Consider the following 21,901-nt stretch of genomic DNA (forward strand, 5'->3'; position numbering starts at 1 on the left):
GTTGCATTCTTGGTCATTGTTAGTTAATGCTTCCAGTATTAAAGGCAACTTACTTGTGATTTGATGAATGAATATGATATTGTCATGTATTGTCATGTTGTGTGTTTCTGTCCTTTCCCTTCACCCTGTCTCCCTCTGCTGGTCGTTGTTAGGTTACCTTTTCTCCCCCTCTTTCCCCCAGCTGTGCCTTGTCTCCTCCTAACTACCCATTCACCCCGTTTCCCACCTGTTCCCTTTTTCCCTCTGATTAGGTCCCTATATCTCTCTCTGTTTTTGTTCCTGTCCTTGTCGGATTCTTGTTTGTTGTGTTTCATGCCTGAGCCAGACTATCGTCATGTTTGCTGTAACCTTGTCCTGTCCTGTCGGAATCTGCCGGTCTATCTGAGCCTACCTATGTTTGGTTATTAAAGAAGCTCTGTTTAAGTTAGTTCGCTTTTGGGTCCTCATTCACTCACCGTAACAGATATTGCTATTGAATAACTCATATGGAATAACTCAAGTGTTCAGTGTTGCTTTCATTGGATTTGTCTCCCCAGTCCCTGTTGCACAAGAAGCATAATATGTATGAGTGTTTATATTGTTTATCTGTGTAGGTGCAGGTCAACCTAATTATTTTCAGTCTAAACTGTAACTAGGTCACTCAGGAACATTCAATGCTGTCTTGGTAAAACTCCCTACTCCTTGCCGATGACAAGCACACCCATAACATGATGCAGCCATCACCATGCTTAAAAATATGAAGAGTGGTACTCAGTGATGTGTTGTGTTGGATTTGCCCCAAACATAACACTTTGTATTCAGGACAAAAAGTTAATTTCTTTGCCATTTTCTTTGCAGTTCCATTATCTACTATTCTAATATTTTTTATTCTGTTATTCTGTACAAGCTTCCTTCTTTTGGCTGTCATGTAGATTAGTATAGTAGAGTAACTACAATGGTGTTGATCCATCCTCAGTTCTCCTATCACAGCCATTAAATTCTGTTTTAAAATACTCATTGCCCTCACATTGAAATCCCTGAGCAGTTTCCTTCCTCTCCGAGTTAGAAAGGACTTCTGTATCTTTGTAGTGACTAGGTGTATTGATACGCCATCCAAAGTGTAATTAATAACTTCACTATGCTCAAAGGGATATTCAAATGTCATTTTTTTAAACTTATCTACCAATAGGTTGCCCTTCTTTGCAAGGCATCGTTGTCACGTGTGCTCCCTTTCCGGCCTCTAGGTCACCAGGCTGCTCGTTATGGCGCACACCTGTCACCAGCGGTACGTGCATAACGACACTCACCTGGGCTCCATCACCTCCTTGATTACCTGCCCTATATGTCATCCCTTTGGTTTCTTCCCCAGTCATCATTGTTTGTTTCATGTCGGTGTGCTGGTCGTGTTTTGTTCATTTATTTATTCAAATGTAGTCACTCCCTGATCTTGCTTTCCCGACTCTCAGTGTACACCGTTACATTTGTGGTTGAATCTGGATGATATTCACTTCTCAACTGAAAGACCTTACAGACACAGACATGCGGTAGTCCTTCAAAATGAATGTTAAACACACAGTGAGTCCATGCAACTTATTATGCACATTTTTACTCCTGAACTTATTTAGGCTTGCCAAAACAAAGGGGTTGAATCCTTATTGACTCAAGACATCATTCATTTTTTCATTTTTTATTCATTTGTAAAAACAATTCCACTTTGAGATTACAGGATAGGGTGTGTAAACCAGTAACACAAAAATATCAATTTAATCAATTTTATATTCAGGCTGTAACACAACAACGTGTGGGAATACCTTCTAAAGGCAATGTAGTTAAGTGCTTTAAGTTTATACATATCACTAAATTATGAATTGTTTCCAGTTTAGTAAAGTGTAATATATATATATAATGTATATTTCTAAACTGACTCGGTACAAAAGTATTTGTTCTGAAACGTGACTACTGAAGCTCAAGGAGAGTAAAGGATGAGAATGAAATAGGCTTCAGTGTAAAACATTTCCTGGACTAAAAGATCTGGTCCCACATGTCTGTTGGCTCAGTTGCAGTCCGAGTCAGGTGTCATCTACAGAGGATGATAAAAACATCAATATGAGCAAAATGTCTTTAATGGATGCAAAACTACCATTGGTCAGAGGCACAAAATAAATGCCATCATGATGACATTGGAATGAATGTGCGTATTACAAATTCAATCTCAAGGGATTAAAGCATTTTTTGAGGATGTTGCCTACTGGTCAGGAAATTTAGCACACTACAGACAATCATGCATACATGAGCCCCATGCTGAAAACACAAAACAGTTGTACTGCACGTGGTACTATAAGTTACTACAGTAGGTACGGTTTGCCAGCAGCAGTGATTATTTTGCACAATTGAAACGTCACCCACAGCCTGTTATTACTAACAAAGACATGCTTATTCGGAGAAAGGGGCACCATTCACAATACCTGAAAGTCTTCAGCTAAAAACTCTCTGAGATCAGACGCCTGAGGCAAGTAGTGTGATAAAGAACAATAATGGACGAGAAATGCAAGAGACTTATTCGCAAATGATGGCATTGTTCATCAATTCTTAGTTTTTGGCATCAGACTGCAATTGAATAGAATAAAGTTTTTTTAAACACCAGAGGGAAAGTTTGACTCACCACAGCATCAATATCCTTAGGACTACTCCAACACTGGAGCACTGGTGCAACGCTCCTCTTCAGCTCTCCGAACACGTCTGGCGACATGGGCATCATGTTGTCTTGCAGTCTAGACGGGTGACTAGAACACATTGTGAAAACAACAGTTAAGTCAGATTGTCAACTCATACTCAAACCAGACTACAGTGGAAAATACAAATACATTATTTATGGCATCTTCACCTTTAACGAAATGAATATGGAGTATTATGAAGGGTACTCTAGACTTACACTTCGGACACTGATATGAGTTCTGTCTTCATGTATCCTGTGACGCTGGAACCCTCCACATCCATGGGCTCCGATGCTGAAAAAGAAAACAAAATGGTGGAAGAGTGATATAAAGACCACTTGTCCCAGATCTGTTTGTGGTTTATAGCCAACTCCTATGGTCGTTCAACGCTATACAGGAGAAAAATGATTCAGAGGTTGGCCATAAAACACAACCCCAATGGTCTACCAAACAGACATCCGGATCCTTACAGGGGCTTTGTGTAAATCAAAAATAGCACTATTGCTACCAAGGTGCACGATTGAGGAGCAAACTGAAGAGAGAAGAATTTTCAGCCACTCTTTGTGGGACAATGGAAGTAGATTTCAGTAATGCTTCTTTATTTCGGGACCAACCATAAGTAAAATGTATACACGTATGACTAAGTCGCTTTGGATAAAAGCGTCCGCTAAATGGCATATACTATTTATTATAATATTCAGGGGATTGAAACAGTGGGTCGCTGGCTGCTTACCCTCGGAGGCCCTGGTGTAGTACTTCCCGAAGGACTTGTCTTTGGGGATGTCTGGGTAGAGGAAACGGAGTGGGTTCTCTGGGATGTTCTCAGCTGCCATCACCTTGTAGGTTCGGATGATGTCAGGCAGAGAGACGGCAGACAGCTCCTTCTTGGTGTAGGGCTCCACTGCATGGAATACAGGCTTATCTGCGAAACACACACATCAAAATATATCAACCTTTTAATTGGAATTGCCTACAGGGCTGCTGTGTGTGTGTGTGTGTTTTCACAGACTCACCGTATAGGTCGTGTTCCACCCAAGTGAATGTGATGGCTCCGTCTCTGCTACTCTCACTGAAGCGCAGCAGGAACGTGCCTGGACACTTCCCAGTCAGCATGGCCTTCTCCCTCTCCTTACTCACAAAGCCCAGGATGCAACTGTAGTGGGAGAGAACAAGAGAATAAACAACATTTCTTCACTTTATATTATGTTTATTTGACAGGGGAAATTCACATTGTTCAACAATTCTGTAAATGTACAGTGCATTTGGAAAGTATTCAAACCCCTTGACTTTTTCCACATTTTGTTACGTTAAAGCCTTATACTATAATGGATTAAATTGTTTTTTTCATCATCAATCTACCTCATAATGGGGCGGCAGGTAGCCTAGTGGTTAGAGGGTTGGGCCAGTAACAGAAAGGTTGCTGGATCGAATCCTGGAGCTGACAAGGTAAAAATCTGTCATTCTGCCCATGAACAAGGCAGTTAACCCACTGTTCCCCGGTAGGCAGTCATTGTAAATAAGAATGTGTTCTTAACTGACTTGCCAGGTTAAATAAAGTTTCATAAAACATTTTTTTTTTATAATAATGACAAAGCAGAAACAGGTTATTAGAAATTATTACAAATAAAAAAATGTATTCAGACCCTTTACTCAGTACTTTGCTGAAGCACCGTTGGATACGATTATAGCCTCGAGTCTTCTTGGGTATGATGCTACAAGCTTGGCACACCTGTATTTGGGGAGTTTCTCCCATTCTTCTCTGCAAATCCTCTCATGCTCTGTCGTGTTGGATGGGGAGTGTCATTGCACAGCTATTTTCAAGTCTCTCCAGTCTCTCCGGTTCAGGTCCTGAGCGCTCTGGAGAAGGTTTTCATCAATAATCTCTCTGTACTTTGCTCTGTTCATCTTTCTCTCCATCCTGACTAGTCTCCCAGTCCCTGCCACTGAAAAACATCCCCACAGCATGATGCTGCCACCACCATGCTTCACCGGTGCCAGGTTTCCTCCAGACGTGACGCTTGGCATTCAGGCCAAAGAGTTCAATCTTGGTTTTATCAAATCAAATTTTATTTGTCACATACAGTCAAATGCTTACTTACAAGTCCTCTGAAGCAGGCTGACCATCTCTGTTGGCACCATCATACAAGGGCTGATGGCGCCAACAGAGATGGTTGGCTTGCTTCAGGTCCTTAGTTTTTTTTATGTATTATTTCTTACATTGTTAGCCCAGAAAATCTCAAGTGTTATTTCATACAGCCGGGAAGAACTATTGGATATAAAACTTACCAACATTACGACCAGGAATACAACTTTCCTGAAGCAGATCCTTTTGTTCGGACCTCCTCCCTGGATCTTATCCCAGAGGCCGATCCAAAACAACGCGGTCGCCGCAGGAGAGGCAGACGGAGCGGCCTACTGGTCAGACTGAGAAGGCGAGCACACCATACACCGCTTCCGAGCATATTACTTGCGAATGTCCATTCTCTAGACAACAAGGTGGACGAAATTAGGGCACGAGTTGCCTTCCAGAGAGTCATCAGAGATTGTAACATTCTCTGTTTTATGGAAACATGGCTCACTCGGGATACGTTGTCAGAGTCGGTACAACCACCCGGTTTCTTCACGCATCGCACCAACAGAAACAAACAACTCTCTGGTAAGAAGGGCGGGGGTGTATGCCTTATGATTAACGACTCATGGTGTGACCATAACAACATACAGGAACTTAAGTCCTTTTGTTCACCTGACCTAGAATTCCTTACAATCAAATGCAGACCACATTATCTACCAAGACAATTCTCTTCGATTATAGTCACAGCCTGGTATAGAGGTTCTGGATGGCAAGAAGCTTAGCACCGGTGATGTACTGGGCCGTACGCACTACCCTCTGTAGTGCCTTGCGATCGGAGGCCGAGCAGTTTCCATACCAGGCAGTGATGCAACCCGTCAGGATGCTCTCGATGGTGCAGTTGTTGAACCTTTTGAGGATCTGAGGATCCATGCCAAATCTTTTCAGTCTCCTGAGGTGGAATAGGTTTTGTTGTGCCCTCTTCACGACTGTCTTAGTGTGCATGGACCATGTTAGTTTGTTGGTGATGTGGACGCCAAGGAACTTGAAGCTCTCAACCTGCTCCACTACAGCCCCATCGATGAGAATGGGGGCGTGCTTGGTCCTCCTTTTCCTGTTGTCCACAATCATCTCCTTTGTTGATCACGTACGTTTGTCCAAAACAGCTGTGGTCCTTCAGCGGGTTGCTGAAATTCATACTTTTAATACAAACTTTTATTGAATACAAACACCGACTTCTTCCATTTTTACAAGAATCGACTGATGGTGACTCAATGTTGTTGTTACCAAATCCCTCGACCAGTTATTAAAGCAACTCTGCCTCGACATAAGAGAACTGAATTGAACGTTCCTCAACTAATTAGAGCTTAACAGTGTAATTGTTTGCTTTTGTGCTGAGAAATTTTGCAGATGCAGCTCTAACAGAATGAAGTCTGTTGCGGCAAGCTATAGATACCATTCTGCCAACTCTCCGATAATGTTCAACCGACTGGTAATGAAATAACTCACCCATCGTTCCACAGGGACAGCAGGTGTCTCTTGATGAGATCCAGGATAGCTTCGATCCACAGCCAGAAGGGAAAGCTCTTCTCACTGAGACTCTACAGTAGACAATTTGTTTTCAGATGTCTAGATGGATTACTAGGTCCTTCTATATTGTTGTGTCTGTGAACTGTAAAGATGTTGTATTCTGTATATATTGTAGTCACCTACCTTACAGAACTTGGTCCAGGGGATAAGGCCCTCAGGATTCCTCTGTGCTTTCTGGCCTGTTAGAAAATGTTTACCTCATCATCCAAATATAGGGATTTTGTAAATCAACTAATAACATTATTAGAAGTATGATAACATAACACAAGCCAATCCCCCATCATGACTCACCCAGTAGTTTGTCGGCCAGCATGCCTAGCTGCTCTTCATTGAGTCCCCTCTTGGTGACAGAGGAGAACTGCCAGCTCAGCACCTCGGACAGCTGACCCCAGGACGCTACAGGAGGGCTCAGGAAGAACTTCAGGTTCTGGGACAGACCAGGGAAACGAGCAAGACATAAAAGGAGAGCAGTGCGTTTGTGTACTGTCAATTGTTGATCTGATTTAGACTGGCTAATGGGTGGGCCTTCTGAACAGGTCTCTCTTGCAATGAGATTTGATCTCAATGCAAATAAATGAAGTATAAATAAAGGTTAAATGAAATGAAGGCACTGTACTCCACCTTGGGCTCGCTGGTCAGCATGTTGTACCACAGGATGGAGGCCCAGCCACTGGGCAGCTGGCTGACGTTGGAGATGACCACGATGGGCAGGGAGATGGTCTAAGAAGGACCAGAGGCCAGAGAAAGTCAACGTCGAATGAAATTAGGTCAGAGTGCTGTTGGATCTCATGAAAATGGGAGTGCAGACCTAGTATAAAGCGAAGCCAGTTCAGATAGTGAACCTGAGTGCCCGTCCTCAGCTTTGATTGCTAGTATGCGTTTGCTTCTTTTGCTGCATTGACGCTGCTGCTGTGACTAGACGTTTCTCGCTGTACTGCGGTTTTCTGATATGAATTGTCTTTGCGAATGCTCGCTAGCTGTGGTTGAACCCCGCCCGCATCATTCAATATGCTCAAGTGGCACGTCTGGCTGCTGAGAGGATGTCACTGACTGTGAGGATCAATCCACGTCGCCGCTCTACTGTTGTCAATAGCGGTTACAACTAGCTAAAGTATTGTATACTTTTGTTTGTTTCCAATGCCAGCTTCGGGCAGAGTCTGTGCGCTCGGTTAACACACCCCATCACAGAGAAATCTGCTCGCCCATACAGGAGGAAGTAGCCTACACTAGCCTTTATGGGTCGATATACAGCGAGTACGAATGTTTTCTTGATGACATGAGCAAGATGGTGCTCATCACGGCGATTTGATAGTATTTGGTCTTAATTGGCCGCTAATTTGTTTAGTGCAGCAATCAATCTAGATAGTAGCCTATTATGTGTCGAGCGGGACACCAGACCGCTGCAAGACACTGTAGTATCAGCTATACATTTACGGTGTCTTCCAGTCACATTAGCTAGTGTGACTTGCCCCGGCAGTCACACTTACAATTTCGTACATATTCTGACTAGGTTTATCATTCTGGAACCTTTCTTTATACATTTTAGCTAAAAACACTCAATTTAACGTGCAGGTCTGAAATAGTGTGCAATTATAGCTATACCTGCAGCTTCTGTTCCGAGCAAACTAATATGCAGGCATATTTCAACATCTATTTGGTCTATCTCTTCTTGTTATCAGGTCATCATCGATCTTCTCTCAGGGCTTAGCGGAATATACGTTAGACATAGCCATCAGCTCAGGTAGAACTTATTGTAGACCTAGGTTTTAGATAGTCATGTCACTCTCACTTCTGTGCATGCACCAGACACATCAGCTACTGCTAGATGTAGCAGGCAAATGAAATGGTACACGTGGTTACACATAGCTACCGTTTAGTTGCGGTTTTAGGGGGTTGTTAGTATACTGCATGTTTTATGTTATGTGCGTAGCCTAATCAGGATCAATCGTACCGCTACTGTCATTGCCTACGGAGAAGCGTATCTCTCCTCTCTCAGTAACACAAGTTTGAGTCTAAGTTAAGGCAAAAGTGTTGTAGTTGCATTGCACTTTTCCAGAGGCGGTCCGTATGATGGCTTAAAGGGTTCTTCAGTGTGAAATACACTCAAATGTTCCTTCCCTTTAATCTTGCATGATCTCCTAAGTATTGTTTGCATTGTGGACACTCGCATGTTAACCGTACTCTCATACAGTGACTTGCGAAAAGTATTCACCCCCCAAGGCATTTTTCCTATTTTGTTGTTACAACCTGGAATTAAAATATATTTTTTGGGGGGGGTTTGTATCATTTGATTTAAACAACATTCCTACCACTTTGAAGATGGAAAATATTTAAATAAATAACTAAATAACTATTCACCCCCCCAAAGTCAATACTTTGTAGAGCCACCTTTTGCAGCAATTACAGCTGCAAGTCTCTTGACGTATGTCTCTATAAGCTTGGCACATCTAACCACTGGGATTCTTGCCCATTCTTCAAGGCAAAAGCTCCTTCAAGTTGAATGGGTTCCGCTGGTGTACAGCAATCTTTAAGTCATAACACAGATTCTCAATTGGATTGAGGTCTAGGCTTTGACTAGGCCATTCCAAGACATTCAAATGTTTCCCCTTAAACCACTCAAGTGTTGCTGTAGCAGTATGCTTAGGGTCATTGTTCTGCTGGAAGGTGAACCTCGGTCTCAGTATCAAATCTCTAGAAGACTGAAACAGGTTTCCCTCAAGAATTTCCCTGTATTTAGCACCATCCACCATTCCTTCAATTCTGACCTGTTTCCCAGTCCCTGTCAATGAAAAACATCCCCACAGCATTATGCTGCCACCATCACGCTTCATTGTGTTCTCGGGGTGATGAGAGGTGTTGGGTTTGCACCAGACATAGCGTTTTCCTAAATGGCCAAAAAGCTCAATTTTAGTCTCATCTGACCAGATTACCTTCTTCCATATGTTTGGAGAGTCTCCCACATGCCTTTTTGTGAACACCAAACGTGTTTGCTTATTCTTTCTTTAAGCAATGGCTTTTTTTCTCGCCACTCTTCCGTAAAGCCCAGCTCTGTGGAGTGTGGTCTTATGGACAGATACTCAACTCTCCTCTGTGGAGCTTTGCAACTCCTTCAGGTTTATCTTTGGTCTCTTTGTTGCCTCTCTGATTAATGCCCCCCTTGCCTGGTCTGTGAGTTTTGGTGGGCGGTTTGTTGTGGTGCCATATTCTTTTCATTTTTTAATCATGTATTTAACGGTGCTCCGTGGGATGTTCAAAGTTTCAGATATTTTTTTTATAACCCAACCCTGATCAGTATTTCTCCACAACTTTGTCCCTGACCTGTTTGGAGAGCTCCTTGGTCTTCATAGTGTCGCTTGCTTGGTGATGCCCCTTGCTTAGTGGTGTTGCAGACTCTGTGGCCTTTCAGAACAGGTGTATATATACTGAGATCATGTGACACTTAAATAAAGTCCACCTGTGTGCAGTCTCACTCAATATGTGACTTCTGAAGGTAATTGGTAGCACCAGATCTTATTTAGGGGCTTCATAGTAAAGGGGGTGAATACATACGCACGCACCACTTTTCCATTTTGTATTTACATTTTTTGTTGTTGAAACAAGCACTTTTTAACATTTCACTTCACCAATTTTGACCATTTTGTGTATGTCCATTACATGAAATCCAAATAAAAATCCATTTAAATTACAGGTTGTAATGCAACAAAATAGGAAAAACGCCAAGGGGGATGAATACTTTTGCAAGGCACCCCTAGATGAAAGAGATGACAAAGCACTGTTAAGTTCTGCTGACGACGACTGATGTTCCATGCTAATTCTTTCATGTTATGCTACCTGGATACTGCGCACGGGCGGGACCTGGCAAACCTCTGTTCAACATTGACGCTGGCAACGGATGACAAGATACTGGAACTAATCATGGCTCTGGATCCTTCGTCGTTGAGAGCTCCTAAACTGCGATGAGTTTAACTGCCAGTACCGTGCCTCATTAAGTTTGCTATGACGGAGTCAGCCGTGGTCAATAGCCTACATGTTGCCGTATTTGCTGGCTACTTGATATAAAGTACATTCCATATGCAGTGCCTTCGGAAAGTATTCAGACCCCTTGACTTTTTCCACATTGTCACGTTAAAGCCTTATTCCAAAATTGATTAAATATTATAATATACAGTGGGGCAAAAAAGTATTTAGTCAGCCACCAATTGTGCAAGTTCTCCCACTTAAAAATATGAGAGAGGCCTGTAATTTTCATCATAGGTACACTTTAACTATGACAAAGCGAAAACAGTTTTAGATTTTTTTGCAAAAGTATTACAAATAAAAACAGAAATCCCTTATTTACAGAAGTATTCAGACCCTTTGCTATGAGTCTCAAAATTGAGCTCAGGTGCATTCAAGTTTGGAACCACCAAGACTCTTCCTAGAGCTGGCCGCCTGGCAAAACTGAGCAATCAGGGGAGAAGTGTCTTGGTCAGGGAGGTGACCAAGAATCTGATTGAGTTCCTGTGTAGAGCTAGGGGCAACTTCCAGAAGGACAACCATCTCTGCAGCACTCCACCAATCAGGCCTTTATAGTAGCGTGGCCAGACGGAAGCCACTCTTCAGTAAAAGGCACATGACAGCCCAATTGGAGTTTGACTAAAGGGAAAATTGAACTCTTTGGCCTGAATGCCAAGAGTCACATCTGGAGGAAACCTGGCACCATCCCTACGTTGAAGCATGGTGGTGGCAGCATCATGTTGTGGATCGAGGATCGAGGCAAGGATGAACGGAGCAAAGTACAGAGAGATCCTTGATAAAAACCTGCTCCAGAGCACTCAGGACCCCAGACTGGGGCAAAGGCTCAGCTTCCAACAAGACAACGACCCTAAGCACACAGCCAAGACAACGCAGGAGTGGCTTCAAGACAAGTCTCTGAATGTCCTTGAGAGGCCCAGCCAGAGCCCGATTGTAACATCTCTGGAGAGTCATGAAAATAGCTGTGCAGCAACGTTCCCCATCCAACCTGACAAGAGTTTGCGAGGATCTGCAGAGAAGAATGGGAGAAACTCCCCAAATACAGGTGTGCCAAGTTTGTAGCGTCCTACCCAAGAAGACTTGATGCTGTAATCGCTGCCAAAGGTGCTTCGAAAAAGTACTGAGCAAAGGGTCTGAATACTTGTCATACAGTGCCTTGCGAAAGTATTCAGCCCCCTTGAACTTTGCGACCTTTTGCCACATTTCAGGCTTCAAACATAAAGATATAAAACTGTCTTTTTTTGTGAAGAATCAACAACAAGTGGGACACAATCATGAAGTGGAACGACATTTATTGGATATTTCAAACTTTTTTAACAAATCAAAAACTGAAAAATTGGGCGTGCAAAATTATTCAGCCCCTTTACTTTCAGTGCAGCAAACTCTCTCCAGAAGTTCAGTGAGGATCTCTGAATGATCCAATGTTGACCTAAATGACTAATGATGATAAATACAATCCACCTGTGTGTAATCAAGTCTCCGTATAAATGCACCTGCACTGTGATAGTCTCAGAGGTCCGTTAAAAGCGCAGAGAGCATCATGAAGAACAAGGAACACACCAGGCAGGTCCGAGATACTGTTGTGAAGAAGTTTAAAGCCGGATTTGGATACAAAAATATTTCCCAAGCTTTAAACATCCCAAGGAGCACTGTGCAAGCGATAATATTGAAATGGAAGGAGTATCAGACCACTGCAAATCTACCAAGACCTGGCCGTCCCTCTAAACTTTCAGCTCATACAAGGAGAAGACTGATCAGAGATGCAGCCAAGAGGCCCATGATCACTCTGGATGAACTGCAGAGATCTACAGCTGAGGTGGGAGACTCTGTCCATAGGACAACAATCAGTCGTATATTGCACAAATCTGGCCTTTATGGAAGAGTGGCAAGAAGAAAGCCATTTCTTAAAGATATCCATAAAAAGTGTTGTTTAAAGTTTGCCACAAGCCACCTGGGAGACACACCAAACATGTGGAAGAAGGTGCTCTGGTCAGATGAAACCAAAATTGAACTTTTTGTCAACAATGCAAAACGTTATGTTTGGCGTAAAAGCAACACAGCTCATCACCCTGAACACACCATCCCCACTGTCAAACATGGTGGTGGCAGCATCATGGTTTGGGCCTGCTTTTCTTCAGCAGGGACAGGGAAGATGGTTAAAATTGATGGGAAGATGGATGGAGCCAAATACAGGACCATTCTGGAAGAAAACCTGATGGAGTCTGCAAAAGACCTGAGACTGGGACGGAGATTTGTCTTCCAACAAGACAATGATCCAAAACATAAAGCAAAATCTACAATGGAATGGTTCAAAAATAAACATATCCAGGTGTTAGAATGGCCAAGTCAAAGTCCAGACCTGAATCCAATCAAGAATCTGTGGAAAGAACTGAAAACTGCTGTTCACAAATGCTCTCCATCCAACTGGAATGGGAAAAAATGTCAGTCTCTCGATGTGCAAAACTGATAGAGACATACCCCAAGCGACTTACAGCTGTAATCGCAGCAAAAGGTGGCGCTACAAAGTATTAACTTAAGGGGGCTGAATAATTTTGCACGCCCAATTTTTTAGTTTTTGATTTGTTAAAAAAGTTTGAAATATCCAATAAATGTCGTTCCACTTCATGATTGTGTCCCACTTGTTGTTGATTCTTCACAAAAAAATACAGTTTTATATCTTTATGTTTGAAGCCTGAAATGTGGCAAAAGGTCGCAAAGTTCAAGGGGGCTGAATACTTTCGCAAGGCACTGTATCAGTTTTTTAATTGAAACAATTTTAGAATAAGGCTGTAACGTAACAAATAAAGTCAAGGGGTCTGAATAGTTTCTGAAGGCATTGTAGCTGCAGGTTGTTGACCGGCTCATATTGCTTAAGTTTGCTTGTTCGATAAGGAGATATTTTTATGTAGACCCGTCAGATGATTACTCATGTAGTTTCAGTGAGAGCACCCGGCGGTGCGTCTCCACGGCGGTTGGGTTCGTACTGCTTACGGTTGCTAGTTAGATAGGACGTAGATACTAAGATGACAGCTCGTCTTGCCTCAAGCGAGGGTACCCAGTGTCATATGAGAACTGTAAGTCATGTGTTGCACAGCGCATTCTACACATGGTTGATATTCACACATAGTATAGTCTTGTAATTGTAGGATGACTTAGCTGGTCTATTTGATCATGTCTCAACGGCGCTTTCTGCAGTAGCGACACATAGTCGTCTGGTGTATGGTTCTGCCATTTTGGGGGATTGGTATAGTTTGTAGGTCATTTTATATATTGACACTTTGCTGGGGCAGTGAGCTACCCTGAAGAAGCCTATTTCGACCAAGACTTGCATTATTCAATCTTTAATAAATGGTCAAATAAAAAAGATTTCTACTTGGCGTTTCCTTTCTGAACTATATTGCAGATCACTTACCTCTAGTTTGATTTCCAAACCTGACTGGTTGAGTTCCGACTCAAAGCAGATGCAGTGCAGCTCCTCTGTCACAATGAGAGGCCCCTGGAATAACACGGTCAGACAGCAACACATTAGGGGCTAACGTCCCAATTGTCTCGCCTTCCTCCAAAAGTCTGCACTTGTTCACTTCCCTGATTTGAAAGGAAAATGACTGGTATAATAAATATGATGGAAACTCCTTCCGAACCATACCAATTCAATGCTTTTAGATTTGTGGGAAGTGGCGAACGAGCGCACACTTCAGGAGAAAGAAGATATTATCGGGACGCACTCACATCTATCGGAATGAGCTGACTGTAACCGATTACCTTGTCATTATAGGCCAGTCATACAACCCAGCTATCAATCTGCAGGTCGTCTCTTACCTCATTTGTTCGGTTGCCAGCTACTTTCTGCTCTTTCAGTTGCTGTGTTGAGACCAGAGAATAAACTGTAAGGAGTGATGACAGTGCAGGTCCAAATGGACAATTGGGACAACTCATTCAGAAGCAGTATGCTATTTGTAAATTGTGTAAACATACCAAGTGCCGAAACTCTGCAGCCAAGCTTCCATTTGACTCCTCCATATTCATAACTTTTGTGTTGGTGCCCAATATGTTAAACTTACGAAACCCTTTCTTTTCTGTAACGTCCCTGGAGAGAAAACGCAATGTGCATTCCCCCTTTAGTTATGTATTCACATCACAAATTCAAGAGAAGAGCATAACAACGCACAAACATATTCTACCACACTCCTTTACTTACTTGTCAAACAAAGCTTTCACTTTGAGTTGATAGTTGAATTCCGGGAGCTTCACAAGAAATCTAGAGAGGAAATACAAATCAAAACTTAACCAGGTCTGGACAGATCCATAGGAACGACAGATGGGAGGAACTACAGTGCTGTTGTGTTTGTGCTTACCTGAGCTTGACAGTGAACTGCACCTGTGTCTTCAGCACCAGAGTTCTCTGTGGATGTGTGGGCATACAGGGCTGTCTCTCTACCACCAAGGAACTAAGACACACCACAGAGACACAAGGAATTTTGAGGTGATATACTCTATAGAGGCATTTAGATATTCTTCAAGAACAAATGGGTAGAATATACAGTATATGTATATACACTGCTCAAAAAAATAAAGGGAACACTTAAACAACACAATGTAACTCCAAGTCAATCACACTTCTGTGAAATCAAACTGTCCACTTAGGAAGCAACACTGATTGACAATAAATGTCACATGCTGTTGTGCAAATGGAATAGACAACAGGTGGAAATTCTAGGCAATTAGCAAGACACCCCCAATAAAGGAGTGGTTCTGCAGGTGATAACCACAGACCACTTCTCAGTTCCTATGCTTCCTGGCTGATGTTTTGGTCCCTTTTGAATGCTGCCGGTGCTTTCACTCTAGTGGTAGCATGAGACGGAGTCTACAACCCACACAAGTGGCTCAGGTAGTGCAGCTCGTCCAGGATGGAACATCAATGCGAGCTGTGGCAAGAAGGTTTGCTGTGTCTGTCAGCGTAGTGTCCAGAGCATGGAGGCCAGTACATCAGGAGACGTGGAGGAGGAGGGCAACAACCCAGCAGCAGGACCGCTACCTCCGCCTTTGTGCAAGGAGGAGCACTGCCAGAGCCCTGCAAAATGACCTCTAGCAGGCCACAAATGTGCATGTGTCTGCTCAAACGGTCAGAAACAGACTCCATGAGAGTGGTATGAGGGCATGACGTCCACAGGTGGGGGTTGTGCTTACAGCCCAACACCATGCAGAACGTTTGGCATTTGCCAGAGAACACCAAGATTGGCAAATTCACCACTGGCGCCCTGTGCTCTTCACAGATGAACGCAGGTTCACGCTGAGCACATGTGACAGACGTGACAGTCTGGAGACGCCGTGGAGAACGTTCTGCTGCCTGCAACATTCTCCAGCATGACCGGTTTGGCGGTGGGTCAGTCATGGTATGGGGTGGCATTTCTTTGGGGGGCCGCACAGCCCCCCATGTGCTCGCCAGAGGTCGCCTGACAGCCATAAGGTACCGAGATGAGATCCTCAGACCCCTTGTGAGACCATATGCTGGTGCGGTTGGCCCTGGGTTCCTCCTAATGCAAGACAATGCTAGACCTCATGTGGCTGGAGTGTGTCAGCAGTTCCTGCAAGAGGAAGGCATTGATGCTATGGACTGGCCCACCCGTTCCCCAGACCTGAATCCAATTGAGCACATCTGGGACATCATGTCTCGCTCCATCCACCAACGGCACGTTGCACCACAGACTCTCCAGGAGTTGGCGGATGCTTTAGTCCAGGTCTGGGAGGAGATCCCTCAGGACACCATCCGCCACCTCATCAGGAGCATGCCCAGGCGTTGTAGGGAGGTCATACAGGCACGTGGAGGCCACACACATTACTGAGCCTCATTTTGACTTGTTTTAAGGACATTACATCAAAGTTGGATCAGCCTGTAGTGTGGTTTTCCACTTTAATTTTGAGTGTGACTCCAAATCCAGACCTCCATGGGTTGATACATTTGATTTCCATTGATCATTTTTGTGTGATTTTGTTGTCAGCACATTCAACTATGTAAAGAAAAAAGTATTTAATAAGAATATTTAATTCATTCAGATCTAGGATGTGTTATTTTAGTGTTCCCTTAATTTTTTTGAGCAGTGTATATACAGTGGGGATAACAAGTATTTGATACACTGCCGATTTTGCAGGTTTTCCTACTTACAAAGCATGTAGAGGTCTGTAATTTTTATCATAGGTACACTTCAACTGTGAGAGACAGAATCTCACAGAAAATCACATTGTATGATTTTTAAGTCATTCATTTGCATTTTATTGCATGACATAAGTATGTGATGCATCAGAAAAGCAGAACTTAATATTTGGTACAGAAACCTGTGTATGCAATTACAGAGATCATACATTTCCTGTAGTTCTTGACCAGGTTTGCACACACTGCAGCAGGGATTTTGGCCCACTCCTCCATACAGATCTTCTCCAGATCCTTCAGGTTTCGGCGCTGTCGCTGGGCAATATGGACTTTCAGCTCCCTCCAAAGATTTTCTATTGGGTTCAGGTCTGGAGACTGGCTAGGCCACTCCAGGACCTTGAGATGCAGTTGCCCTGGCTGTATGCTTCGGGTCGTTGTCATGCTGGAAGACCCAGCCATGACCCATCTTCAATGCTCTTACTGAGGGAAGGAGGTTGTTGGCCAAGATCTTGCGATACATGGCCCCATCCATCCTCCCCTCAATACAGTGCAGTCGTCCTGTCCCCTTTGCAGAAGACCATCCCCAAAGAATGATGTTTCCACCTCCATGCTTCACGGGTGGGATGGCGTTCTTGGGGTTGTACTCATCCTTCTTCTTCCTCCTAACACGGCGAGTGGAGTTTAGACCAAAAATCTCTATTTTTGTCTCATCAGACCACATGACCTTCTCCCATTCCTCCTCTGGATCATCCAGATGGTCATTGGCAAACTTCAGACGGGCCTGGACATGCGCTGGCTTGAGCAGGGGGACCTTGCATGCGCTGCAGGATTTCAATCCATGACGGCGTAGTGTGTTACTAATGGTTTTCGTTAAGACTGTGGTCCCAGCTCTCTTCAGGTCATTGACCAGGTCCTGCCGTGTAGTTCTGGGCTGATCCCTCACCTTCCTCATGATCATTGATGCCCCACAAGGTGAGATCTTGCATGGCGCCCCAGACCGAGGGTGATTGACCGTCATCTTGATCTTCTTCCATTTTCGAATAATTGCGCCAACAGTTGTTGCCTTCTCACCAAGCTACTTGCCTATTGTCCTGTAGCCCATCCCAGCCTTGTGCAGGTCTACAATTTTATCCCTGATGTCTTTACACAGCTCTCTGGTCTTGGCCATTGTGGAGAGGTTGGAGTCTGTTTGATTGAGTGTGTGGACAGGTGTCTTTTATTCAGGTAACAAGTTCAAACAGGTGCAGTTAATACAGGTAATGGGTGGAGAACAGGAGGGCTTCTTAAAGAAAAACTAACAGGTCTGTGAGAGCCGGAATTCTTACTGGTTGGTAGGTGATCAAATACTTATGTCATGCAATAAAATGCTAATTAATTACTTAAAAATCATACAATGTGATTGTAAAAATTACAGACCTCTACATGCTTTGTAAGTAGTAAAACCTGCAAAATCGGCAGCCACTATAGACCCGGGTTCGAGCCTGGGCTGTGTCACTGCCGGCCGCGACTGGGATAACCATGTGGCGGGGCACAATTGGCTAGTGTCGTCCGGGTTAAGGGAGGGTTTGGCCGGCTAGGAAGTCCTTGTCCCAGCCGACTGGGATGTCCTTGTCCCGCATGCACCTGTGAAAAACACAGAATGGGTCTTTAACATTGGAATACAAGTGTGGTGTCACTTACTGTTCTAGGAGGTTCCGGAACAGTGCCAGGGCCCGCCCCTCCAGGAAGCCTTTCTGCTGTTTGATTGGGTCGTTGTCGTATGTGTACTTCTGCTCTAGTTCCTGGAGCTCCTTCAGCTGCTGCCTCACCTGCTGCAGGCTTTCTGCCACCGCTGTGAACCTACAGGGGAAGAAGAAGATGAAGCAGAATAAGAACAATACTTTATTTTGTTGGGTTCCTAAATTCATCTTTTTGCTTAATCAGACAAGAGATGCCCAAAAGAATGAACTAGTCTCCTCACCAGTTCTGCAGTTGGTCCAGACATGCGTTGGGTGGTCCTCCAATACAGGAGCTCTGCTGCCTCTTCTTCCACTCAGGCAGCTCCTCTGAGATCAAGTCTGATTGGACCGCCTCGGCCATGTTGAGCACCTCCGCCAACTGGCCAACCACTTCCTGTGGAGGAAATTAAGTAAAGTCCATGCAAGTCCATGCACATAAAGAACAGTTATTATCTACTCTTCAACGTGAGCAGGCTGGTTATTACTGGATAATACACGTTTTCACATATAGTTTTGAGCTATAGTTCGACTATATTTGTTACATTGTCTTTTCCCCCCATTTGATCCGACTGGTTTCACATTGCCAAATGTCAAACAAACAAAAATTCCTCAACAAAACCATGTGTACGTAAAAGTCATTTGTTTAAATGCCAAATCGTTAAATCCATCTATGATTATTATGAATCGTCAATTGCGTGTCCAATCTTCCAACAACATGCAGGAGGAAACAGAGCGCAATGTCTGCTATAACGGCAATGGGAATAGGCCATATTCAGCTATACCCCCGGTGTAGCCCCCCGGCTCCCCTAACCTGCATTGGATGCGCTCATAAATGCGTTGCTACCCCCAAAATGTTTCAGAGATATCACTGATGATGCTGCATGCATTAAATCAAATGCTTGCAAGTCAAACCACCAAAAATAATGCGGAACTTATTTTCCTGTGTTTTGGCTGACTGAGTTCTCATCTGCAGCGAACCGCACCACATTATGAATTGAATTGGACCGAGACCACCCTTTTTGAGCGAACCACTGTGGATTGTTTAGTGCCCTCCCAAGCGCGGATATAGTGTTCACACCAGTCCAAACAAACCGAACTAAGGGGGTAAACGCACCAAACCAATTTGTTTGGAAAAAACACACCAAACCAATTTGGTATGAAAGCCCCTTTAGTCTCAACTCATATCTTCTGAATGACTAGAACACATGTAATTTTAGTGGTGCTTGAAGCGAAAACAATCGGTTAACATTCACAGTACAATGTCACGATAAAATGTCACTTTTTAACCTCATCATGACCCCTCTTACCACTCTCTTGAACTTCAGCTTGAAACACATCTCTACAATCTGCAGCTTCTCGTGTTCCAGCTGTTTGGGTGTCAGCCCGTTAATTTCATGTTCTAAAGTGGGAGAAGGAAAAACATTCACTTACTGACTAAACATGAAACACAGACCTGTAAATAAATGATCTATTACAGATTGAGAATAAAACACCTCACCTCTGTTCTTAAGAATATTTTCCTTAAAGTCACGCTCGTCTTGAAGGTATTCCAGAGACTTTATATTCTGATCCGCTTCCTAGCAAGTGAGATAAACACGTTGGATCAGGTAGATGGCAAACCTGACATGCATGAACATGTACTGCAAATCACTGACGGAACTGTTCCACCAGGAAACAATCAACATCTAGTATATGATGGAAATGATAACTCACCTGAACCTTGTTTTTCATGTCTTTGACTTTGTTGTCCAGCTTTTGCTTCTCCAGAACCATGCTGGTCTGTGTGTTTTCTCTGTCGGTCTGAAGAGGAAAATACTGTTCATTTAACTGCACAGTTAAAGCATGTAAACACTCCAATATAGAGTTATGTATCATCTACAATATCTGACAGCACGGATAGAGAAAGACGTGTGGTGATTTTACTAATTACAATGTATGTCAATACAGTTCATGCAGGGCACCTCTATGCTTTTGGCAGCAGCCAAAATCCTCTGCTCCTCCTTCAGGTTTCTGGAGATGATCATGGCCATGTGAACGGGGTCCTCCTGAAAGCGGTCCTGGAAAAGTGGGTACTTTATTACCACAAACCCCAAAAACCATGCAGACACTGGGGTCATAACTTCCAGAATAAAAAATAAAAAAAAGTTATTATAGATCATTCCTGTAACATACAAGCAATAAAGTATGGAAGGCCACTGGCAGTAAGGTCTGTCCTGAAAAGATGTAACTGAGATAATACTACACCTGGAGGTTTCTCTTGATCTTGCGGATGTTGTGTTGTAGCAGGAAGTTGTTTTCCAGTGCGAAGCGGCTGTGTTGGTCATCCAGCTGGGCTAGGAGGTCATGGAAACGTACTGTTGCTAAGGAGTCCTGAACAGCCACATTTTCCCTACAGAGTTTCAATCACAGGGGAAGAGATCAGATGAAGGGTATGAATAGACTACAGTAGAGAGTAGATCTTTATTTATCCATTATACAGCAGCGTCTCAGCATCACTAAAATAGAATAGAATGGAAGAGAACCGAATATAGTAGAATAGAACGTTTATTTATCCACTAAATACAGCAGACTCTCTCCTCCCATCACTGCTTACCAATCGATGCTCTCAATCCACTTGCTGAGGTACTGTCTGATGTCCATGGGGAAGGAGTCATCATAGATCTGGTCGACTTGCTCCAGGTATTTAGACTCCAGTAGTTGCAGCTGGCACCACTGGGCCATCTGATCAAGGAGGAGTAACAGTGAGTTATTAAATGAGACAATTAAATAAACGACAGTGGCAAGAAAAAGTATGTAAACCGTTTGGAATTACCTGGATTTCTGCAAAAATTGGTCATAAAATTTGATCTGATCTTCATCTAAGTCACAACAGTAGACAAACACAGTCTGCTTAAACTAATAACACACAAGCGATTATACTTTTTCATGTCTTTATTGAACCCACCGTGTAAACATTCACAGTGCAGGGTGGGAAAAGTATGTGAACCCTTGGATTTAATAACTAGTTGACCCTCCTTTGGCAGCAATAAACTTAACATTTTGTTTTTGTAGTCGGATAAGACCTGCACAAAAGTCAGGAGGAATTTTGGACCATTCCTCTTTACAAAACTGTTTCAGTTCAGCAAAATTCTTAGGATGTCTGGTGTGATCCGCTCAAGGTCATGCTAGTATTCAGACTCTACTTCATCGTCCGCTTCCGCCATCTTTCATTCCACTCCAGCAACCTTGCCTTGTGTCAGGCAACCACTAATCTGTCACACCGAGGTAAAGACAGTTTCAGGTTGGATATTCGCGCTTTCAAACCTCAATAGCCACAGATTCCAAATAAGTGTCATGATGTTGTAAAAATTTTCTTTTTTTTCTCCATTTGTTTTCGTGTTTTGGACATGAATTCGCTTTCCAAAGCTAATAAGCATGTGGAAATGTGAGCAGCATTTTGTATTCCTAGTTGAATTAGTTAGGGAGCATAAACAAAGTACAAACTTTTTTTTACATTCAAATTTCAATAGCTCCTTGGTCATGTGACCTACTGACTTCAAACAAGGTTCAGAATGTACACTCAGTGGGCCTACACATTGCACACCTTTTAATTTGTCCATTTTCATCTCACACGATTTTACATTACTTTGCCTGCTCTACCCCCTTGAAGGACAGTGTCACACACACCTAT

General features: G+C 43.3%; 1 protein-coding gene across 2 annotated transcripts in view; it reads right to left on the reverse strand.

Moving 5' to 3' along the window:
• Nucleotides 1-1,650: 1,650 nt before the first annotated feature.
• stat1-2 (signal transducer/activator of transcription) overlaps nt 1,651-21,901 on the reverse strand; it is a 30,013-nt gene continuing 9,762 nt past the window's right edge. Inside the window, exons 2-24 of one of the 2 annotated variants that reach the window (XM_021608237.2) lie at nt 20,825-20,952; nt 20,476-20,620; nt 20,193-20,288; nt 19,945-20,031; nt 19,730-19,808; nt 19,539-19,630; nt 18,474-18,625; nt 18,194-18,352; nt 14,721-14,813; nt 14,564-14,623; nt 14,341-14,452; nt 14,185-14,226; nt 13,778-13,861; nt 6,973-7,071; nt 6,643-6,778; nt 6,475-6,530; nt 6,271-6,362; nt 3,707-3,846; nt 3,427-3,615; nt 2,912-2,987; nt 2,642-2,762; nt 2,445-2,483; nt 1,651-2,059 (exon numbers count right to left, since the gene is read on the reverse strand). In XM_021608237.2, the coding sequence (XP_021463912.2) occupies nt 2,033-2,059; nt 2,445-2,483; nt 2,642-2,762; nt 2,912-2,987; nt 3,427-3,615; nt 3,707-3,846; nt 6,271-6,362; nt 6,475-6,530; nt 6,643-6,778; nt 6,973-7,071; nt 13,778-13,861; nt 14,185-14,226; nt 14,341-14,452; nt 14,564-14,623; nt 14,721-14,813; nt 18,194-18,352; nt 18,474-18,625; nt 19,539-19,630; nt 19,730-19,808; nt 19,945-20,031; nt 20,193-20,288; nt 20,476-20,620; nt 20,825-20,952 (2,304 nt within the window). In that variant the 3' untranslated portion in view covers nt 1,651-2,032. 2 annotated transcript variants of the gene reach the window in all.

This window comes from Oncorhynchus mykiss, chromosome 7 (assembly GCF_013265735.2).
Source record: "Oncorhynchus mykiss isolate Arlee chromosome 7, USDA_OmykA_1.1, whole genome shotgun sequence".
Taxonomy (NCBI): Eukaryota; Metazoa; Chordata; class Actinopteri; order Salmoniformes; family Salmonidae; genus Oncorhynchus; species Oncorhynchus mykiss.